General features: G+C 46.5%; 1 protein-coding gene across 1 annotated transcript in view; it reads right to left on the reverse strand.

The window, feature by feature from the left end:
• LOC108579866 overlaps window positions 1-22,853 on the reverse strand; it is a 300,343-nt gene that overhangs the window by 166,500 nt on the left and 110,990 nt on the right. Inside the window, exons 3-5 of the mRNA XM_017943486.1 lie at window positions 20,737-20,748; window positions 12,968-13,138; window positions 8,966-9,110 (exon numbers count right to left, since the gene is read on the reverse strand). Coding sequence (XP_017798975.1) covers window positions 8,966-9,110; window positions 12,968-13,138; window positions 20,737-20,748 — 328 coding nt within the window. The remainder of the gene's footprint in view (window positions 1-8,965; window positions 9,111-12,967; window positions 13,139-20,736; window positions 20,749-22,853) is intronic.

Genomic DNA, 22,853 nt, shown 5'->3' on the forward strand with positions numbered 1-22,853 from the left:
CCCCTCTTCCTTTCTTTCGTTCGTTTGAAATTACTTTGATCCGGAGGTTTCTTTTGTCTGCAGGATCCCTCTCGGTTATCAAGCCGAACGGGAGAAGAAATTCACCGGCAATTTCACACCGGTTCAACCAGCGGAACGAAAGAGAGGCGCGGTTTGATCCTGAAGTCACCGGGCACGGCCTCCAAGCGGAACGGTACATCGTCATTTCCGGCGGAGTTGGACCTCGTTAGCCGTTCATCGAGCACTTCGATTTCTCTCCCCTCGACCCTTCTCCTCTTTTCACTTTCTCCTTTTTCTGAAATAAGCTCAGTTCTCCAGGAGGAGATTAAAGGATCTAAAGGAGCGATCTTATCTTCCAGTTCGTTCCTTTTTTCTTCCTCTTCTTCTTCTTCTTCTCCTTCGGCTACTTGGAGGAAATGAATGTACTGATTTTTCCTCGAATTTCAAGATAAATTCCATTTACCGGTACCCAGTCGCGGGTTTCGTCACGTTTATTCGGGTCTTTCCGTGACTCCTGACAATTTCACGTATTCCAGGTCCTGATACTCGCGGGAGTTCGCGATCACGGTTCCGTGCGGATTGTTCAAATCCACGGAACGGAAAACGGCAGGTTGCACCGATGATCCACTGGCCTAGAAAAATAATTATCCAGCAGGTTTTCGCGATTGGGTCGTCATAAGGACGTCGAACGAATAATTGGAGAAGTAACGATGGGAATAATGCCGGAGAAATGGCGTGACGAGGTAACAGAGGTATGGAAATACTTGGAACGTATCCTCTCGTTATCATGCTTGTACGTCATTTTCCTCGCGAATCCTTCAATCTGAATTCTTTTTTCTCCCCGTTCACCGAGATATAAATCAGCCGATTCGAAAGTGTGGCAAAATGAAAGATCCCTTTATTTCCCTCGATTGGCGCACGGAAGCAAGCACGCATTCGAGGCAAGAATGACTCGGCGAGAAATGTAATGTACACGTTTTATTAAAAATAGTTTATCAAACACGTTCGAGTGCACCGATAGCTGTTTATTTCCTCTTCACCTCTCCGGTAGAACGAAGTGCCGAAAGAGCTGGCAACATTTGTCACGCGCGATCGTTTCGAGTATTCCTGGATAACTCGATAAAGGAGCAGCAGCGGTGGGCCGGGTCGATGGAATCCATTCGTTTTCAAACGTCAGCTCCTTCGTCAGGAACCGACAGTATCGTCGACACGTCCGTAATTATCTTCGCTTTCCTCGTCCCTTGGGATGTTCGTGGCAGTGCTAATTAACCTGCTACATAGCTTGGCCATTTCGCTGCATGAATATTTTCAATGTGACGCATCGCGTCACGGTTTACTCCTTTTTCTTTCTGTTTAGAACCTACTGTTAACTTTCTTCTTCTTCTTTTTTCCCGCTTTTGCTTTCGACAGTAAGGGAAAATTTCAAGGAAGAAGATAGCGGTGCGCTTAATTACACGCTGGTCGGTACGGATGGCATTTTTCGTTGGGAAATTGATTCTCCAGTCTGGTCGATTCCAGTTTCATTACTCCTCCTTCGTTCAGGAACTTTGAAATTCCGTGGAAAGTTTCCCGAGAGGGTCCCACGGGGAAGGCTACATATTGACATTCAGTTTTTCGAAACGATCGTCATCGCCCGCTCTCCTCCCCCGCCTCTCCCGCCGCGCATCAAACTCCAACGAGACGAAAGTTACCCCGGACCCTAACTACCCTCTTTGTCCTCCTCGCGCAACTACTTCGGATCGATAGCGCGAAAGTTTACCCTTCCGACTTGATTTAAATTAAATGTCAACAGCTTGTACGCGAGACTGACTTCAAGCTTCTTCACCGATGCATCTCTATTTCTCTCTTATGAGAAGCGTTCATTTTTTAGCGTAGCATCGCGAAAACACCTTCCACGTCGCTTATAATTACCAACGCCTGCTTCTTTCTTACGTTTTCTTGCGTGAATTTAGGTGAAACGTTGCAGTGTGAAGAGGCTTCTTTCAAGGCATTTCCCTGTCCGACTGACTCGGATGAGAGTCAGAATGAAAAATTAGAGTTGTTCAATCGAGGGCTATTTATAATGCTACATTAATTCCCCGCGCGACTGGCAACAATCGTACCGCTCTGGAAAATTTTCGGAAACGGCGAATTGAAAGTCGAAAGCACGTTCCAGAAGAAACGGTGCATCCAGAGGAGAAGAACGGGACAGGGTGCATTAACTCGCAGGTCTGAGGCACGTTTTCATTAGCACGTGCTGGCAGTATCGCCCGGGGCGTACCGAAGATAAGTGGTTATCTTTCGTTTCTCTTTCTTTTCCCACTTTCGACGCTGGTATTCGCGTGGAGGATCGTCGGGCGGATCGCGGCCGCCGCTATGGAAGGCAGGTTTGTCTTCGTCAAGACAGGCGAAAGGAGCGGGAAGTGGTAGCTTTTTAGAAAGCGCATTCTCCTGTTCGTCCTCCTCTCGTGGAAACGATCCACTCCGCAAGCGCGCCCGCCAGAAAAGATGGTGCACTGCTGCTTGAAAAATGAATATCTTCAGCCCGACGCGTACGACGCTCAAGGAGAACAAGAATTCCACAACTCGGTTCGCTGCTTCCTTCCCCTTTTCTAATGAAACGTCATACGAGAATTTATTTACCAACCCCACGATTCTTATTATCCCGAATTTACCCTGCGAACGTTCAATATCGGACTCGACGTTTCTAGAGACGAATATTTTAACTGCATCTAGCATTCAGACGGACAACAGTGGAAATGGGTGATTGAAATAAAATTGTCTTCGTATAACTGCTGATATTGTAACGAGTAGCTTGTTTTGTTGAGGATGCTTTTAACACGTTCGTCGCCACGTCACCCATATCTGGGTGACGGGTATGCTTCCGTGGGGGCCCCGTCACTCACATATGGGTGACGTTCTTCTTCGTCAAGTTAAATAGGATTTCACAAGTAATTTATAAAAATTACAAAAAACATTATACTACGTAGCATGGTATTCGTTAAAACAGTTGGAACACATTTCTGGTGATCCTGGCGTTCGAGAATTTGTCTCCTCTTCTGGCAACATAGAACGCAAATTCCAGCTAATCGCTCTGTTTACGTTCTTGCGCTCCGACTATCGGATTTGGGCCCCGCGAGAAACTCGACCGATTCACGCTGGGCGACGAACGTGTTAAACAAACAGCGGAAATGACTAACTTTATATCGGTCGGCTTTCCGTAATACTTTCTGCCTCGAAACATTCTTCCACGTCTTTTCATCTTCGGCGCCCCTCTACTTGTCGCGTGGCCGGCTCCTTACCTGACCCTTGTCGCGACGTGTGTGCGCCAAATGTTGCGACTGGGCCCCGGCCTGCGGCAGGCTCGAGGGCCTCGACTTCTTCGCTTCGACGTAGAAGCGAACGTCTTTACTCTTTCGAATGCTCTATGGCAGTGGCCGCATCCGGCCCGCGAATACACTTCAATTATGCATTTGTTGTAAATACGGTGCTTAAAGTTTTGGAGTCGTAGAGACATGAACTGAGCTTATTCAGATCGTGCACTCGACCCGCGTGCAATTTCAGTTTGAGACCACTGCTCTACGGAACTGTCTCCGGACACCCGAAAAGAGAAACCTGGGACCCGCTTATACCTACGAACTGTTTATCCTATTGTATCGCAGTGTGCAGCGTCTTGATTTTAAGACGAAATCCAGACACATCCGATGAAAATTCTAGCGTCTTTATCTAAAAGACAATTTTTAAAATTCTTAGAAGTTCTTAGAGATAATGCGATAGACAAAAATCGTCCGTGCTATATAAAATCAAGCGTGCTATTGTTCGAAACACTGGTAAGAAGAAATGGGAACTGTTTCTCTGTGTACCATAATTCTCAGGCTGTCAGTTGTAGTCCAAGTCAAGATACGTTTGCCCTTTATTACGTTCCTGTACGTGTTCCCAGAAACCGGCTGTCCCGAACTATTTCAGAACGGAAGTATCTCCTTAAGGATACCTTTCACCGTATTTCTCTTACCGCTTCTAGATCCTTTAACGATACTTGTACACGGGAGGAACGGGTTAAAGGAAGGGTTAAAATCGGCTGCTCCGTACGTCCGCGGGATCTGAAGTTTCGGGAAACACGAAAATGGATAGTTAAGCCGGGGCAGATCAGCCTGCCTGGAAACCTCGATGTAACTCGTCGCGTTAATTAACACCAATTTCGGTGAACCGCGCACTTCTCGCCTCTGCGTTTAATGAAAACTTCCCGTTTTCTTTTTCCTACGTTTCTCGATACTTTGCCAAACGAAGGTTAGGTGTCATCTGAATTTCGCGTAAAAAATCACTCTGGGAAAATATTTCCACCGTACATGATAAAGTAGCGATCTGAAGGAAAGTAAATTTCAAATTGTCACGATTCTTCTCGTAGTACAGCGTAAATTAAACGTTCGATTTCGAGCAGGACAATTTAATTCCCCTGCAACCTTTGTAACGAAGACTGGCCATACTTCAACAAAGTACTTGTCGTCTTTAACGAGTATTTTTGTCCTCTTTTCCCACGGAACGCAGCTAAGTCCGCTTCCACCAAGGCGTAACGAGCCGCGGCCTTTATGGCACGCATTAATTAAATTAACGGGATCGTTAATTACGGCCTCGCGCGCTTCTTGAGCCTTTCGCGTCCCACATCGCCGCGAAATCCTGGCAAACGGCTCGTTTCGCAACTAAATACAAGCGAAACGTTGAAGAGCTCGTACACTGTGTAGTTTCTCCCTATCGTATCGACCGGACACTTTATTCGCCGGAATAAAAAACCGAATTTTCGGTGTAAGAAGAGTAACGAAACGGCGAAACTTCCCGTGAATTACTCTTGGCGAATAAACGACGTGGAATACGACGGTAGACAGGTGTTTTGGACTTGGAAGTTGGCGCTGTTGCACTTTCCAAACAGGCGCATAGATTTTCCATAAGACTGGAGGAACGTAGAGAGCGAAATAAGAAAGCGAATAATTCGCCACGCGAGATATCAGCACAGACGTGAAGTTCGATTTATCCCAGATACTTGAGGATTACGGTGATCTGTTTCAGCCTGACTGGCGAAACGGTGAGATAATAAGAAGCGATCGCGAGTCGCGTCACGCGCTCCTTTTTACTACCTCCTGCTAGCTCCTTTTCCTACAGGGTGTATCGACGTTTCCCAGGATTCGTAATAACATTGAAATTCAATCCTACCGGCGCGACGCAACGATCGCCGCGTGCTCCTCGATCGTCGTCCTTCAGCCTTGCTCCAATTTTCTCGTAATCTGTGATCCTGGATCCGCGGTAAAACGGCTGAAGTAAAGTAACTAAAACCGGCGAATTTCGTACAGCGAAGCTTTTACAATAATACGAGAGAGCTCGTCTGATCGTGCCGATATCGCGAATCCCGAACCGGTTCGTATCTCTTCGCGTTTAATCCTATCGAAGCGACGAGAAATGGCTCTAAACGATCTAGCAGAAAAAATAAGGGAAAAAGAAGACAGTGGAAAGGGAAAGGATGAGAAGAAGGTGTATTCGAGTTTGGCAGATGAATTGGTAGAATCGGAGAATTTGTGGATGATAAAGGACACGTGTAACGCGTCTACTAAATCTACACACGGTGTATATTCCTTTCAAATCCTCGCAGCTGTGTCAATAAGATTTCACTGCATTACTTGCATCCCGCGTTCGTTCACCGGCCCTTCCGCTACACTCTGCCTCATGCCAACGGTAGAAAAATTCCTTGGAAAAAGGTCAGCCTTTTCTGGCGCTAGCTGTACGAAGGAACACACCGTGTTCCTTTGCCAGTGACAGGGACGAATGGAATTCGCGACGTCAGAAGGGGAGTAGCTTTCCGTAGCCGGCCTTTTCCTGCCAAGAACTTTGAAAAAACGGCTTTGCCTCGCATGAAACATTTATTTTCACCGACCTACCCCCTCTTTCGAAACCGTCTGAAAGAGCTGGAAAAATATTAACCGGCGGAAGAATATAACCAACCGACACTGTTTTTTTTTTCGGCATGTGATTAAATTTCGAGCCGCATCGAAATTCGTACCTTTCCTTTGGGTGCCACTTTTTCCCTTCCGCGCGACCCCTGCGGCAATTTAATCGCGATTTAAACGCAGCTCATTCCCTACAAATCACGGAGTTATTATTACGAGTGCGCCTACACACCGTTGTTTTATTAATAACACCCCGGTAACTTTCCGCGCTAGTCGGCCAGCCGAGTAAACGTACAATTAATTTTAACCCCGAAAGTTTGCAGGCTGTTCAACAGCAGACGGTCTTTCCTCGCGTCCTCATGTTTTTCACGCCGACGTCCCTTTCGCGGGAGAAACAGAGATAAGGGTGAGATGGTCGTTCGACGCCCGGAAACGAGCTAGCGCCGCGTGTTTCCGCGCAGCGCGAGAAAACGGCCGCCCGCGTTCCTTGTAGAGGAATGGTACCGCGAAGAAATTACTTAAGCGTCGAACACTAATCTTTATCTTTTATAAGCAGGTTTACGCTACAGAGGTGACTCGCGGAGTTAGGAATTTTCGAGGTTCTTTGCACGTTGGTGTCTACTTGGGGAGGGAGGTCTGAGCTAGGGTTCGAGGATAGTCAAGAATCGGTGATCGAGGATGAGTAAAGATCAGGGTTCGAAGTTGAGTAAAGGGTCAGAGTTGACGAGAGGGAAAGGTACGATTTGGTGACCAAATACATTTGAACAAATACATTTTCTTTCTTTGCTTCGAACGCGTGACGGCACCACTCGTTTTCAGGCGATCACTCCTATAATGACAGTCTTTTGTTTTGTTTTTTCGTTGTCCTAGGAGGTCCGTCATTAGCGCGACGCAACGTGTGCGTCGTCACAGAGTATATTCGCTGTAATTCTAGTTTCGTATTAAAGCGAATAAAGCGCTCTGCGCGGTTAAAATTTAACAGAACGCGCCGGATAATAGGAAGGGAGAAAGTCATCGTTATCTTAGGACATGTGTTTATCCTAACAGTACTCTTTCACCGTCCTTTAACCACCCTGTAACCGTGCCATTTGCGCCGTTTTCCCTAAACATCGTTTCCCCTTTCGCCAACACCGACGCACACACCACCGTGAAAGAGAACAACACGCTTGATAACGACGACGCGGCGTACTTAGAAATCGTTTCCACCTTCGTTCTCCTCTTTTCCAGAGAGAAGCAAACGTTTTTCCTACACGGACAATTCAGAACGGTGATGCATCGTACTTGGAAGCGGTTGGAAGTCGTTTCGACGAAGAGTATCGCGGGTATTTTTACGCACTCTCCCTCGTAAAACGCGTACTTTCGTTTACCGCCTACTATTTTCTTCCCTGGTTAGAGGGTACGGTAATGGCAATAATCATATCACATATAGAAGGAGAGGGGAGGTTGGTGCGTTAAGGGATGAAAGTGACAAGAAATATACGAGGCAATTACTCAGGAGGAGAGATCGGGACGGTGCTCGTAAAGTTTCGACACACGCGAGTGGCCTTTGTAATTAAAAGTGTGTGGACGCGAGTACCAGGTTTACTCGTTAATGGCTTTACGACAGAGAAAGGGGTGGGAAAGGCTGCGAAAACTGTCCTATCCTCTGTGTACAGTGTTCTTAAATCTGGAGGAACGACTGAAGGAACAAAAGTATTCCCCCGACAGTGGTAAAGCTTTTCAACTTTGTCCACGCGAACATTTCATTTATTCCCCGTTTCTTCTTCTTTGGTCTTTCTTCATGCTTGATGAATTTTTCTCTCTTCTGGTTCACCTGACGTTGGAGAGTCTAGATCTGAAATTTTCTCTAACGAGTGACGTAAAATTGATTTGAAAATTACGCGAGTACAGGCCGGAGGGGCCTTAAAAAGTTATCTCTCGACGGGGCGTTAACTTACCGAGTTACGATATTAGAAAGCCTGTATCTCGGCTTAATGGGATCGAGACAAAGTGGCCGTAGAAATTCCGCCCGCGATGAAACCGGATAACACGATAGCTAAGCGGTATCGGGCAACTTTAAAATTACGTCAGACGGCCTGGCAGTCGACAACGGAACTTCATTTCGAACTCTCTCGTTAACTTCTCGCCACCCAACTCCCGCCTTCGTCCAGATCGAATGCTCTGCCTGGCTGACACTCCGATTTCCCACCTTCTTCCATCGGACTACCTCTCGAATTTCCTCTCGCGTTATATCGCGGGAAACAAATATATCGAACGAATTAAACTTGTACCTGGCGACGAGATACCTGTCACAAAGGCGCACAAACGTCGAGCCATTATTTTTTCAAAATTTACCCCCAACACTTTCAGTTATTTAACCCTCGCAGGACGAACGCAGGGTCGTTTTGGCTCGGATTAGAAAATACACCTATTTTCTATCTATATTATAAATGTAAATAATGGGTTAAAATGACCCTGCATTCGTCTGTAAAACCATTCGCCTTCCGAGGGTTCAAAGAAACTAACGTTTCCAGAAAATTCTTCGGCACTTTTCTCCAAATCTCGTACAGTTCCGTATATATTCAGGATAACACGAAAATTCGCAATTTTTCTGATGCTTTCAAATCGTTTTCACACGCGAGTCCACACGATCTTCTACCATCTATCGCAGTTTGGCACCAGCCCATTGAAACGCTCTGTACAGGGCGGAGCGTTAAATTCGCGAGAGATTCGGCTGATGTTGAGAAAGGGGGAGAGGTCAACCATCCCCCGTGTTTGAAGTTGAACGGTGAATAGAAAGGGGGAATTCGTAAGAACGCGAATTCAGGGAAAAGAAATTTTCCTTCCTTGATTGACGTTCAAAAGGAACACTCCGCCGCTGCCTTTAACTTGAATTATGAATACAGAAAGGGGCAGGAGGGCTCGCGGGAGAATATTTCTGCGTGAGAAGAGGCATACGTAAATATTGACTTCCTTAACTGACGGTCGCCCATAACTTCCTCTACCTTTCCAGCCACGTGATCGCCGAAAATTCGCATAAACTATGGTAACGATTCAAACGTCTTCCCACTCACCGACTCTCCATCCTGCACTTGCCCTCCCGCGCTTTGCAGTTCGTTTTGAAGTCCTCGAAAATCTGGCTGCACGGTTTGCCGCGTAAACAGACGCTCAGCGCATGATTGCAGGTTGGCAGAGCGTCTATAGGATACGGGTCTTTATCTGGAAGAAAAAGCACGGTGAAATTAATACCCTAGCCTACCGAAACTTTCGAAGCTACTTATCAATTTACGTCAATATCGAGCCAGCTGCTAACTTTCTCTACCAAGTCGCTATTAATTACAGTTCACTTCGATTTGGTAGATTTAGGTAATAAAAGATTCGTTAAAAGTTTCCTGCGAAAAGAGGAAAAATAGCTGGAAAGGTATCGTTGGGTTATCAACGAGCGGAAAATTTACGGCTGCTCGGCGCGACGTAACGCGGGAAAATAATTGCCGGTCTCGGCAGGGCGAGGTTCGCGAACGTACAAATATAATGAAAAGACGCGTCTGCAAGAGGCCAGGATGAGAAATAAAACAATAAGGAGTCGACGCGGCGGCGGCCGCTGGGCGAAAAAAGAGGAACCAGAAAATAATAAAGGTATTCTCTTATCAAAGGAAGAAAGGAGTGGCGGGACAGGGGTGTGTTAAGAGGCTGGAGAGGAGAGATTTTTCGCGGATAAAAGGAAGAGGATTGGGAAATTTCCCGTGAATAATTTCAAAAGACCTTTCTCTCCCCGCCGTTCTCATCCGCCGCCCTTGCGAAATCTTCGATAATAAAAACGATCACAATTAAACGGCGGACTAATTCATTTAGACCCTGGGAATATCCGAGGGCAGATAGTGGGGACTGAACGAAAAAAAAAAGAAGGAAAAACGAGAAAGAGAGAGAGGAGAAAAGGATCGAGTGGTAGTCGGCGGCTATATACTCTATTTCATAAATTACGAACGGAGGGAAAGCATCGGCAGAAATGCGCGCGTGAAATATATAAACAAAAGGCTCGATGGAGCAAGGATAACGGAGGATGGAAGAGTAGAGGAGTTTCGCTGGCGGAATTGACAGGCAGGAGGAAAGCCATTCTTTTAGCATCGGTAAGAGCGAAGACGGAAAGAGAAAACTGGCCGAGGACAGACGAAGAAGAACGGAGAAAGGAGAGAGTAAAAAAAAAGAGAAGGATCGCGGCTGGAACAGCGAGCGTGGGTGAAAAGAAGCGCATTGGGAATTATCCGTGAATCGTTCGAAAATGCTCAAAAGACTCGACGGCCCGGACGAGCGAGCCCTCGGGAAAATGAACAATGGAGATCGCAGGAGAAGCCGCAATGGTGCGGAGGTTATATAAGGGGCCGCAGTCAAAGATATCGCGATCCCTTTGTTTCTTCCACGAGAGAGCCGCGGCCGGAGCCCCTCTTTTCATCCAAAGGAAATACCCGACTGAGTGGCACCTCGATCAAATTTTCTCGTGTCGCGTCCATCCTGCTTGCCTACGACAAACCTCCGGATAACTTTTCCTGCGATTAACCACGGCAAATGTGCCTCCCGGAAGATGGAACGGGACAATGCTAGATATACCTGCGATTCTTCCTTCGACGAAGGAATACCGAAAGAAGACCTAATCGATAATTAAGTATTTCTATTTTTAACTATACCAGCGGTGTAACGGTCATCAAAATTTCACCGCGGTGTAGATAATGCAAAACCGTCGGTGAACAATGATGGTATTAAATATTCGTTAGAGTGCCTGAAAGTGTCGATGTACGGAATACAAGATTTTATCGTGAAGCGAGGACGACGCGCGTAAGGGTTGATTTAACACTTTTCAGACAGGATCAAATATTCATGAACAAGTGTTGCGGAGAATGCGTGTAGGTACAGGGGAAATCGGATTAAGGTTAGGCGGGAGGGAGGGAGGAATCGTGAGGTAGTGTTTGCGTAAGATTAAAATTTTCATTTCGAAGGGAAAACACGAGTGTCTTGAGAAGAAAGCAATTAAGGGAGGAAATAAATGAATCTCACGTCTCGCGGAATTTCGTTGCCGGTGCGAAACACTCTGGGTTCGAGATGTATAATTTCGTACCAACGAAAAGCGAGAGAGAGAGAGAGAGAGAAAAGTAGAAAAAAGAAAAAAAAACAGGAGAAAACGTGAGGACTTTTCCGTTCGACAGGAGGCTGTCAGAAATTTTCCAATCGAGATGGTACATTAATTCGAAACGCTAACACCGGTGTAATCAGCGTAACCTGAAATAAATTACTCCGCTAGCCGAGTGGAGGAAGCTCGAGAGACAGCGGATCGATGGGAAACGAGGAGATCGAGAACGAAACAGGAGAAGACGCGGCCTCCGAGTGGTTCGCGCGCGGGGTTGGGCCGAAAGAAGAGGAATAATTCGAGAGTAATGAGTCGAGCAATTAGAAGAGTTTGGCCAGAAGCTTAATTACATTTATCCCGGTGTATAAGCCGGCAGGGTCGGCTGAAAGCCGGTCATACGGGGAGAGAAGGCAACGTGGATAATGAAAGCTCCCGCGCCACAGCTGCTGCGAAAACCAGGAAGCTTCGGCACTTAATGAGATTAAATTCGCTCTCGTGCTTCGAAAAAAGGAAACGAAGGAAAGGGAAAACTGGCGGGCCAAGCAGAGCTAGGAGCGGACATGGAGGAAGAGAAAGAGGGTGGGGAAAAAAAACAGAAAGAAAGAAGGAAAGAAAGAAAGGAGGAAGGAGGCCTGGCAAAGGCACGCGCCGACTCTCCCTTTGCCCTTCGTTTAAACGCGCGAAGATCCGCGCGCGCGTTTCTCTCATTCTCTGCCTCTCCCTCTTTCTTTCTCGCGAAGTCAACGTCAGTTCCAGGGTCCACTAAAAGCAACGCGTTCCAGCTTATGCAGCTGGAGGCGCCTTTGAAGCTTTCGACGAGCCATAAAAAGATCGCAAAGGGAGGGAAGAAATCGGTTCTACGCTTTTCGCCTTGATGCTACTGCGCGCGTAACGTGTTGCGCGCAAGATCATCCTGCTACCCTCGCCACCTCCCTTTTTTCACCGGTAACACTGCTTCAGACGATTTGCTTGGCGAACGTTAATGGCGGTCTGCGAATACGGAATAATTGAAGAGGGGATGTGTTTGATTAAACGATGAGTTTTACATTCAAGCTCGGGGTTACATTTTCCGAATAACGTAGGTGGTCTGTGTATAATTTACAATACTACTCGTATATACTGTGCACTAGAATGCGCGATAAAGTTATTTATAACTGCTAATTAAGATCCAGACAGGTCGTTGAACCAACCTCTATTTTCCACCGAACGTAACGACCGGGACCACTTTTCTCGGTGGAGGTTTTAAAAAATTGATCGACCACCGTGGGATGAATTAGAACTCGAAAAGCGAACTTACATGACACAGTTGCGAGGGGAACGAGTGACACGCGACGTGAGAATTTAAAATAGAAATAGAGTTCCAAACAGGTCTGACGCGAAAAAATATCGAATACTATCTCTCTCGTGGTAGTCGAGATAATCTTCTTCTCCGCGCGAGAGAAGAAGAAAAAAAGGAAGCAGAAAGGGAGAGAATGCGAACAGCAAATATCGCGAACGATTTAAAGAGGAACGGATTCCGGTGGAGGACGCTCGAGAGACTTCTATTGCTCGGTCTCGTTCTTTCACCTGGGCCTCGAGTGCGTAGCAAACGGAAGTTAAGGTTAAACAAGAAACGAACGCCCAGCGCAGGGATTATTGGGAACCATGGCGCGTTCGCGACTCGTTAAAAGTTCCCAAGCGTCGTCGACCGAGTACAGAGAGAGAGATCGAGGCCGTCGAGAGGAATTTCCTCGACGCCAGCAGTCGGAATCCCTCGTTACAATCGCGACTCGCGATTAAACGCTTGTTAGAGGATTAACGCGTGTCGCGCTCGCTCCCTTTTTCACGGCGACTAGATTGATCTTAATTGATTTTCCCTGTCCTCAACCATCGATCACATTTCACCACTGCCAATCACCTCGCCATTTTATATTTAAACAAAGAGATTCGTCTCTTGTTGAAGTGCAGAAAAACTTACCCTTTTTCAAGACGAAGATGCAAGGGTGGTCGAAGAGGAAGTTCTGGAAGCTGTTGCAGTCCGGATCTAGGTGCGGTTCCCTGCAGAGGCACGTGGGGCGGAAGAAAGGGAAAGCTTGCAGAGTGTGCAGGGCCGCTTGACACTTTGTCACTGTCACCGTCGAACAAGCCACTGGAACAACGAAATTATTATTAAGCGGGTCTGCCCATTACTCGTGACAAATACGCCTCCATAATGCAATGCTGTTTGTAGTTTGCGAATAAATTTCGCGAATCTCTTCAATCAACCGTTTCTCGTAAACACGTGATGATACGTGTTAATAAGGGACACGTTATTCAAGAATGTCAACGGATATCCTTGAAATTCTACCGATTGTAAAACGATTGAAACTTTCAATAAGTTCGTCTCTTCTACTTTCTGCTGGTTCTCGGGTGGATTACATTTCTCGAGCAATAATTGCTGCAACATCGGTAATGCCTACTTGTAGAAGACCGCGAAGTCCTGTCGAGAAATTCGGTGTAACTGGAGCCGGAAGGCTCGACAGAGAGATTATCGCGCAAGAATGGAAAGCTCGCGTTACACCGCAGGGAGCAATGGGAAGTCCTATAGTTGGGAAACCGACGATAACACTCGAGGTGCCACGATCGTTTCAGCAACACCGGCTCAACCTTCTCTACGAGCCCGTATACCTTGCACCTTCCACGTCACGATCGCAGAATCCTCCCACCTCTACCAATTTAATACCAACAATCTACACACATAGAGTGTATTCGGTAAGGATAGAACGAAATTCGCAAGCTTTCCTTTCTGTTTTTTTTATTACAGGTATGAACACGGGAACAAGGTCGCACGTGTATACTTCTCCATCGAGGAATTATAATAAACGACATCAGGCACGCTAGTAGGTGTCGTGATATATTCGTTCCGCGACAGTGAAAAATTCATTTCTCGCCTGAGAAACGTGGCTCCGCTTCGAGAACGCGTCGTAAACGCGGCTGACCATTACTTAACCGGTCGAGAGAATCCAATCGATCCGAGTGGCAGCTCTGGAGGAACACCGGGTACAACTTCTTCCCGGGAAGATGGTGGAAAGATGGCAAACAAAGGAGTCAGTGCTCTATCTTAAATTAAGCATTAACTTCTGACTGCCGAGGAATTTTACTTCCTTCGGTACGGTATCTTTTTCCCCTTCTTGCCACCTTTATTTCTCTCTGGTGCCTGGCCTGCCAGCCACTCTTATTTTCTCGTCGATGTGGAAATTAGGTCGCGACAAAACGGGATGGTTAACGCGGTTTCCATTGCCCCGACGTCGTTAGGCCGTCGAAAAAATGTTTCGTCGGTCGAACAGAGAGAAGTAACCCAACCTTGGCCGAACCTCGTTTCTCGTCACGTTGAAAACTGCGAGGATGATTTGTGGATCGAGAGGGTAAACGGAGAATTATCGGTGACGACAGAGGCGCGCCGATATTCGGCGCTAAGGAAGGTCGGAAAGCGCAAATTGAAAAGTTTCGCTTGGCTCGTCATTTTTCGATCTGACATTCGACGGCTGCGACGACATCTGGATTCATTACTCACACCCCGCCGCCGCTGCTGCTCGGTTATTACGAAACTTACGGTGTCTTGGAATAGTAATTAAGGCGCCCTCTCGTTCCCATTCTTTCTCCGAACGACGCTGTACTAATTAATCTGCGTACAGGAGAATCTCGAGAGCGGTAGTAGGGAAAAAAAGAAAGAGAAAGAGACGAGAAAAAAGGAAAGAAGGAAGCAAGTTGAAACTGTTTTAACGAGGAAATATTTTAACTCCTAAAATCGTCGCGCGAGTAATTACCACGGCTGCCCGCTCTCATGAAACAGCGATAATCCGAATCTTGGTGCTGATAAATAAATCTCACAAGGTACGGAAATCATTTCGGAAATTCGAGGACTTTGCTAATCTTCACCGAAGAATTTCAACGAAGACCGAAGGATCTCTAATCGACGAAATTGATAACGTTACGCCGTATTAAAAGCGTCCAACCTATCCTCTTCCGCTTTCATATTTAAATCGGACAATTTAGTACCACTTCGGGGTAATTGTATCGACCATCTACGCCAAGAAGATGCGGATCGCGGGAAAACCTCCCAGTGGAACTAGTTTTAGCAAAAGATAATACCGCGGAGGGGCAGTTGGCTGTAATGAAAACAAAATCGATCCTAACACTCGATACGGAACCGATACAATTCGAAAACTGCGGGGCCAATACCAAGCGGAGCTTTAATAAAACATGAAGCAAATCAACTGTACCGAAATAAAAGTATACGGACCAGCCACAGGAAATAGCTGCGAGAAGGGAGGAGTAGGATGAAGGATTGATAAAAAAGAAAAAAAGAAAAAAGAAGAATGAAAATATCGTTGTAAAAATTTCCGACGTATTACTCTACGAATTGATAGCTCCCGTAGAAAGTCACAATACACGGTGTTGCACAAAACCCAGGATCTGGCCGCTTGCAACTGCACGAATACTGATATCGTACGTTTCACCCCTCTCTCTCTCTCTCTCTATCCTTCGCCGTTTAATGCTTCCTGCTACCACACGCGCCTGTATGCACCGCGAGAACTCGCATGGTCAGTGCTAGATAGCGACTTCGGGGAGAGAAGGAAGGAGAGGAAGCAGCCAGAGAGAACACTGGCAGATCATACGTACATACGTTTGTACAATTGTGCACCGGCCATCTGCATTCTGCGAGCTAGACCACGCGCGGACCACTGTCCGAAACACGCGCAAACCCGCCTCTATAGAATGTATCGAAAGCTATTCCTCTCTCTCTCTCCGGCTATGTTTCACCTCGTTCCAAACCTTTTCTTCCTCGGCTATCGAAATTTTCATGACGGTCATTGAAAACAAGCTTTACTCCGTTCGAACATTTACAAGAACGCAAGAGGAAACGGGGTTACGTTCTCCCTCGGTGACCCAGATACTGCCTTTTTCTACCTTGCAACTTGAGGAATTACAGTTTCCACAGTCTCATCTTTCAATCAAACGTTTTCTTCGTGACCACCGCGCGGGATCATTAGTCTGGCTAAATGAATGTTCTTTTGTCCCGTGGCGGAAAGCTCGGTTGCGAGAAATCCCCGGGGTTCTTCCTTTCTGTTTTCATCGCGATTTTTACAGCCGTGAAAGGAATCATTGGCCAGGCAACGGAGTAAGCAGTTCCGCGGGCGGTGGGTGTCATTAAAAACGAGGCGGTACTATTTCGTAGGTAACAGCTTTAATTCAGACGGAAGTGTTCCGGTTTTTAGCCCAGATAACGACCCTATTATATCGAGATCACGGTAGGCAACTCTTTAGCGGTATCTCGGAATGTTCGCCGCAATACGCGGAGATTTGAACGCGATAGTACCGCTTTGTATTTACCCCGAACCACCATATTCGTTGCGCGCACATCAAAAAAGGAATTGCCTTTTTTTCCCACACGCCTCTCCGTCTGTTTTCTCATTCGCCTAGCCGCGTTGCACAATGCGACGCGACCATTGGGCTACTCTTATCCTGCGGTTACGTTATAAGGGGTAGAAACAGCTAATTACTGTCCTCGTTGCGAAAATTGATCGCCTGACGTTCTTTCCACATTTTTCCCTCGAAGCTACCTGCGCGGATATAGAACATCGAAATTTAATTAAGGTAACGCAGAACGGTCCGTTTTCTTCCTTTTTTTTTTTTTTGTCGTGACATGGGTAACATAAATTGAAGTCGCTACGTTGTCGTGGAGAAAAGGAGCCGGCGAAAAAAAGTGGTCACGGTCCACGAGGCGTGTTGGAGGAAACGCGAGGTTCAGGACGAATTTATCAATACTTCCACAATTGCGTCCCTCCATCGAAACGAAACGAATCGCTTTGCCCGTTGCATCCATCTCGATATCCCGGTCAGCTAATTTATCATAGTCTCTCTAGGTGAAAATGTAGCTATCCCGATGCAGTAACACAAACGCGTATCCCGGAGGAAAATCATGGGTCTGTATCGTTGAAACCATCGGGAGCTGCCTTTACATCAAAGCGACCGTGGAATGGAGGCAGCTTAACCGATGTAAAGAATATCAGAATATATATGCATACGTCGAAAGCGGGAAGATACGGGGGGGGAAATGGGAAGTACTCGGCCGCAAATGTAATTACAAGGTTTTATTAAATCTGTCACGGTGAAACGAGAGATAATACCCGTATAGCGTAGGATGATTTTTCAATTTTTATTAAAGAGAAAATGGTTTCGATTCTTGGCCGGTTACAAAGCTTGGCACATCGACTTTTGATTACGCCGCGACCCCGTTATTCCCTATTCTCTTTCACCTTTTTTCCCCCCATAATTACCACAAAATCCGCGTGGCCTGTTCGTTGTTCCGAACTGTAACATATTGTTCACCCGCGGAATATTCCCCAGCCCGTTGGCAAGAAAAAAAGGATAAAACACGGAGGGAAATACGCGGGATATTAAATTACTCCTACATTACGAATCGTGAAATTTTTATTTTTCAACTGTACGCATTATTCCCCGTCTCTCCCCCTCTCGCCCCTTCGTTCCACGTCGAAGCTTTAATTATCAGAATATGTCGCGGGAATATCGCGCGATGATGAAGAGAGGCCGCCGCGCTGATAAAAAGCACAACCAATCGGTGGGCCAGGGCCGTCGCCGGCGTGAGTTATAATTCACCGATGGGGGAAAATGGAGACGAGTTGAAAAAAGCGGAAAAATGTGTGCACACCAACGAATACAAACCTCTCCGTCTTTCTCGCTTTAGTCGCACTTCTCCTTTTCCTATCTATGCACTTCTTCACGCCGCGCAGAAAGAGAGACAGAGAGTTCACCTGGGGAACACACGCAGCGTACACGTGTGTGTCAGAGGGTCGCGTACAACCGTGCAATTTTCCTTTCCCCGTCGCGCTATCTTTCTCCCTCGCAAGGCTATTGTACTCGAGAACTGTGCACGCCGCTTTGCCGTAACAACGTACATTGTATTTTCGAACAATGGGATCCTTCTGCCTCCCTCCCGCCGTCACCCCTTTCCGCCCTCTTTGCCACCTTATCGGTCCTTTTTTCGAAGGCGAGACCACACTTTCCGCGCTTATTAATGGCGGTGACCGACCGCGATCACGTTCTACAGGCCGCCCCATAATACCAGCGATCATCCTTGTTTAACGGATCGACAGAACAATCCAGCCAGCGGTACGATTTTCGTTCGAAGAATTTTCATCCTAGCGCATAAACGAACAGGAGTCCTACGTTCAACGAGAATTCACGAGAACGTATATTTTGAGAGGAGCTGTAGAACGCGATTTGAGTTATTCTCCATCTCTTCGTTCCTTTCTCAATGTTTGCCAGAGAATATTTATTATTCGGGGATTAAACAGCCGGCCGAATCGTTCCGACGTCAATACCCCCTTTGTCCAATTAAACAAATAGCCCCCGCGTCATTAATGGATGATTTCGTTATTTGCTCTCTACACAGCCGCCTCGTTCTCCGAACGCTTGTGTTCAAAAGAACGTCGGCTCGGATCGAATCGAAACAAATTGTTCTCCTCGATTCTCGCGGAAATATCTCGAAGCTAGTTTTCGCGGAGCGATTAAAAAGTTAGCCGAGCGTGAAAATATGAAAGCGACGAAAGAAACGTCTGTGATGTTTCACGGCGATGAAACTTGGAGAACTTCCCGAATTTCATTCCGAGGGTGAATCTCGCGCTCCTTAAAGTAACGCTCCTTTCTATCTATCTCTCTCTCTTTCTTTCTTTCGCTCGTTCACCCGATCAAGCGAGACCGTCGAAATAATTAACCGTGTCATTCGGAGGGAAACTCTAGCGTGAATTGGAAAGGAGCACTTAACCGAGGAACCGGAACAAAACGAGTGACCAGACGAGTATTCTATTCGTTGATTTGCAATCGACGAAGCAACGACAAAGTTTTCGTTCGCTTTGCCGTTACCCCTTAATCGAATCGGCAAGTCTCCTGAGAAACTTTCAGCCAGAAATAACCCAGGCGAAATCGAACAAAAGGAAACAACTAACGGTTGAAATGTCATCTGAAACTATCAGAGATTTCTCCTTTTTTCTCTCTCTCTACTGATAAGGGGTTTGGCTACATTCGACGGATAACAGGGTAGCGAGTAACCTAAGGGATGTCTATCGCGTGTGTACTTGGCCCCGGCGAGTTTTATGCCTTAGGGACTAGGTTGTACGCAACGTGCAACGATATCGCCGCAATTCGTTCGCAAAGTGATTTTCGTTCGTGCGCATAATAACCAACGATGAGGCAGAAATTTCCCTCTCTCTCTCTCACTCGCTCTGTTGGTGGACGAACGGGGTAGAGCAGCGATCGAGGGTTTAACGGAAGGGTGGTTTGTCTACCGGTTGCCATAACAAGGGACGAAGGGCTGCGCGCTCGTATATTCCGGATCATTTTACCGTATAAACGTTTAAGCAGTAAATTGATTGCCCCTACGGCTCATGCTAAACCCAATAAATGTAATCGTGCTCACCGATTATATCGTTGCGAAATCGTGCGCGATCGTGCACGTAATCGAGCTGCGTAAATTTCTCTGCCGGCGACACCGTGCAATTAAACAGAACGCGTCGGCTTACCAGCAAGCTCTCTCTCTCTCTCTAGAATAACCAAACTTTTAAGTCACCCGGTAGCTGGTTAATTCGAGGTTTTCGAAAATGAAAAGCCCAAACTGTGGCCGAGTGGGCGCACCACACGCGCTTCGAACGACTATTTCCATCTCTCGCAACTTTTCAAACCGAACCGTTCTTCCACGAGGCACATTAGGCTAAAAAATTTGGTTCACCCACTCGTCGAATGCTTTCGCGTACAGCTCGGTTCACGCCAACGGAAACTATACAACCCACTTGTTCGAAGTTTGCGAGAAAGAAAAGAAAAATGTGGCAGAAAGTAGTGGCTGCGAGAGTTGAGGCCAAGACGGAATTAAAGTGCTTCGCCATTCTCTACAAGCGGTTCCTTATCGATACGACGTTAACGAGATAATTCCGACCGGCAACGAAATTAAGCTTACAGGAGATTTTTACGATAAACCACTCCGGTTAACGACAGTACGCGCTTCTTTCCCGGCGAGTTTCTATGAAAACTGAACGATCGTTCGTGGAACGTTGTGAAAAAGATCCTTAAGGCAGAAGCCCTGATAGCGGCTAAATGAAAATGACTTCTTCATAACTGGAAGCGCAACCCCTTCTGTTTGAAAAAAGAAAAGGGGATACAACTGCCGTGGGAAAACTTCTTCGAACCAAGAGTTGCATCGCGCGATTTTCACCGAGAGACTATGTGTCTCGAAAGAATAAATTTTCGACAAGTTCTCCGCGAAACCGACGATACGAATCTTCCTACCGCTCGGAAGAATGGAAAATTCGAAAAATCCTCTGCGTGGAAAACGTGGAGAAAGATTCGTCCGTAGAGTTTCGCCTCTGTATCGACGAGATACGAAAAGGGTTGCACGGGTAAGACGTCGCGTAATTTTGCTTCCTTTGTTGCCTCGTCGGTATCGTCTCTCTTATCCCGGTGAATGCGCAGATGGAATTCACGAGCAGAAACACGAGCGTTTCTAAATTGAAAATTTGTCCGGAATTCGCGCTCTATCAATTGCCGTTCTCCTTGGCCCCGTAGAGAAAATTACACCCTGAGCTCTGGTTGCTGAAAGGGTCAGAGGTAACGAAGCAGCAGCACACCGGACAGGATACGCGCGAGTGTTACGGAGTCCGGCTGCTAATCAAAGAAATTCTTTTGAAAAAGAACCTGGTATCGGGCCTTTTTTCACCCCCTTTTTTCCCTACCGAAGATCAAACGTGCGTAACACGCGTTTTTCGTTCACTCGGCGAAAAAATTCCCGAGTTCGACTCGGGAACGTGAAATACAAAAGGACAGAAAGAAAGGGAAAAAAGGATCACACCGTGTATTATTTCGTTTCCGTGGGATTAATTTGACCGGTAGTTACAGCGAGTAAATTCGTTTATAGCTTGAGGCCGTAATCGATGATTTGGCCCTGGTTCAAACGATCAATCATCCGCTCGGCCAACTGTTGACCAAATGAAAGCGTTATTTCAAATGACACCAACCCCGTCCCGTAGCCCGGCCTCGGTTTAACCTTTAACCAGACTGTCAAATATGGGACAGGAAACATAAACTTCGGCTTGTGCAGTTACGCGAGCCGCGATTTGTACGCGGTATTTACCGGAAGCATAAATAACGCGACGATTTCGCTTCTCCCCTGTGTTACCCACCCCCCTCTTCGCCAGTTAATTATGACAATCATTCGAACTTGTCGATTGTCCAGACAATCGTGTTTCCGGCAATCCAGCGAAGCACGATGTTCCTGGATATTCCGTGTAATTTCATCCGCTGCGAATTAAAAATCTCGCAGAACATCGAGGAAACGAAAGCAGCTCGCGATTGAAAATTCCGGTTGAAAGGTAAATTGTCGATACGTTGACATAACGCAAGTTTCAACTAGAATCGGTCGTAACGGCCGCCGTGTGTACCTTTCGCGGCGTTTCAGATAAGCCCCGAAAAGCATCGGGATTAGTACAGGGCAATAAATCAGAATTAATTTCACCGTGGACGGTATCCCTTTTAACATTGAGTTTTACTTGGCCGACGAACCGGAGAATCGAAAAGAGAACGGAAAGCGGAGAAGAGAGAAATAGGGGATGCAAAAGGCGACGAGGTGGAAAGAGAGAGAGAGAGAAAGGGGACGACGAGAGAAGTCGAGGGAGATTCATAAATCCAAATAAACGTTTGGAGTCTCTTCTGCCTTGCAGATTTCAAACGATCGCGATTCCAAAGCGAATTCGAATATCCCTTTCTCTTCGGTTAATGTTCCTTTCAACGTTATTCATCGTTCCAACGTATGATTCAAGCCGCGGTGCAGGACAAGGGTCCATTAACGACGACTTGACATTTGAATTTTAAAGTAAATCGAGTCTGTCCATTATTACGCTCAACCCGACAGGTCATTTCTGCGTTGCTTGACGAAAAGTGTACACGCGGGATTTTCACCGAAAATGAACCGTGGTAACTTATAATCAGGAGTCGGTTTAACGTGTAATGGAAAATATCTCGTACGGTTCTCGTAACCGTAGATAGAATTGTCCTGCTTCTTTTCTTCCTTTTTCTTTTTAGGGAGAACTGTCGCGTAAAACTGCCCCCGGGGTTACGAAGGAATTAACACTAAGCACGGGGAAAATGCCGGATGTTTCCGGGGTTAAAGGAGAACGCTTGAATAAAAATGTGCACGTGCCGGCACTCATAAATCTCGGCGCGTACGTGACACTTCAACCGAGATTGGAAAGCTTAATCTTGCCCCACGGAAAATTGGCCCTTAACGATGCGCCCGCCCGGCTTCTATTCCCGATTCGACTAGAAATAAGCCAAACTGACGTGTCACTTTCGGACACACAGCCAGCTGAAAATAAGCACCGCGAATTTTCCCAATTTATATGAAAGCTGTACAAGGTGGCACGTTTGCAAAATCCTGCATCTGCTTCTCCGCGATACGTTATTTCCTTTAACAAGTACCGCATAATATTACAATTCGAACGAGTTGTAACTAATTCATTTGATCGATTATTTATTCCCGCGGAATCAGGATAACCGATGAATTATTCACGCAACCGTCGAATGCAATCTACTATAATTATGTGGCGCGTGATCATGACTGATACAAATACTGCCGTGTACTAAACTTCCACACGGAAGATTTCCCTTTGCCACGGAATAAATCTACAAATCTCTGGGGCAGTGTTTAACAACCATGTTTCACGTACTCCCTCAAAATCTGTATACAACTAACGTACGTTTTGTATAGATGGAACTACAGTTATAGTACAACAATGAGAATGAAATTTTGTTACAGA

Source organism: Habropoda laboriosa, unplaced genomic scaffold, assembly GCF_001263275.1.
Source record: "Habropoda laboriosa isolate 0110345459 unplaced genomic scaffold, ASM126327v1 scaffold2, whole genome shotgun sequence".
Taxonomy (NCBI): Eukaryota; Metazoa; Arthropoda; class Insecta; order Hymenoptera; family Apidae; genus Habropoda; species Habropoda laboriosa.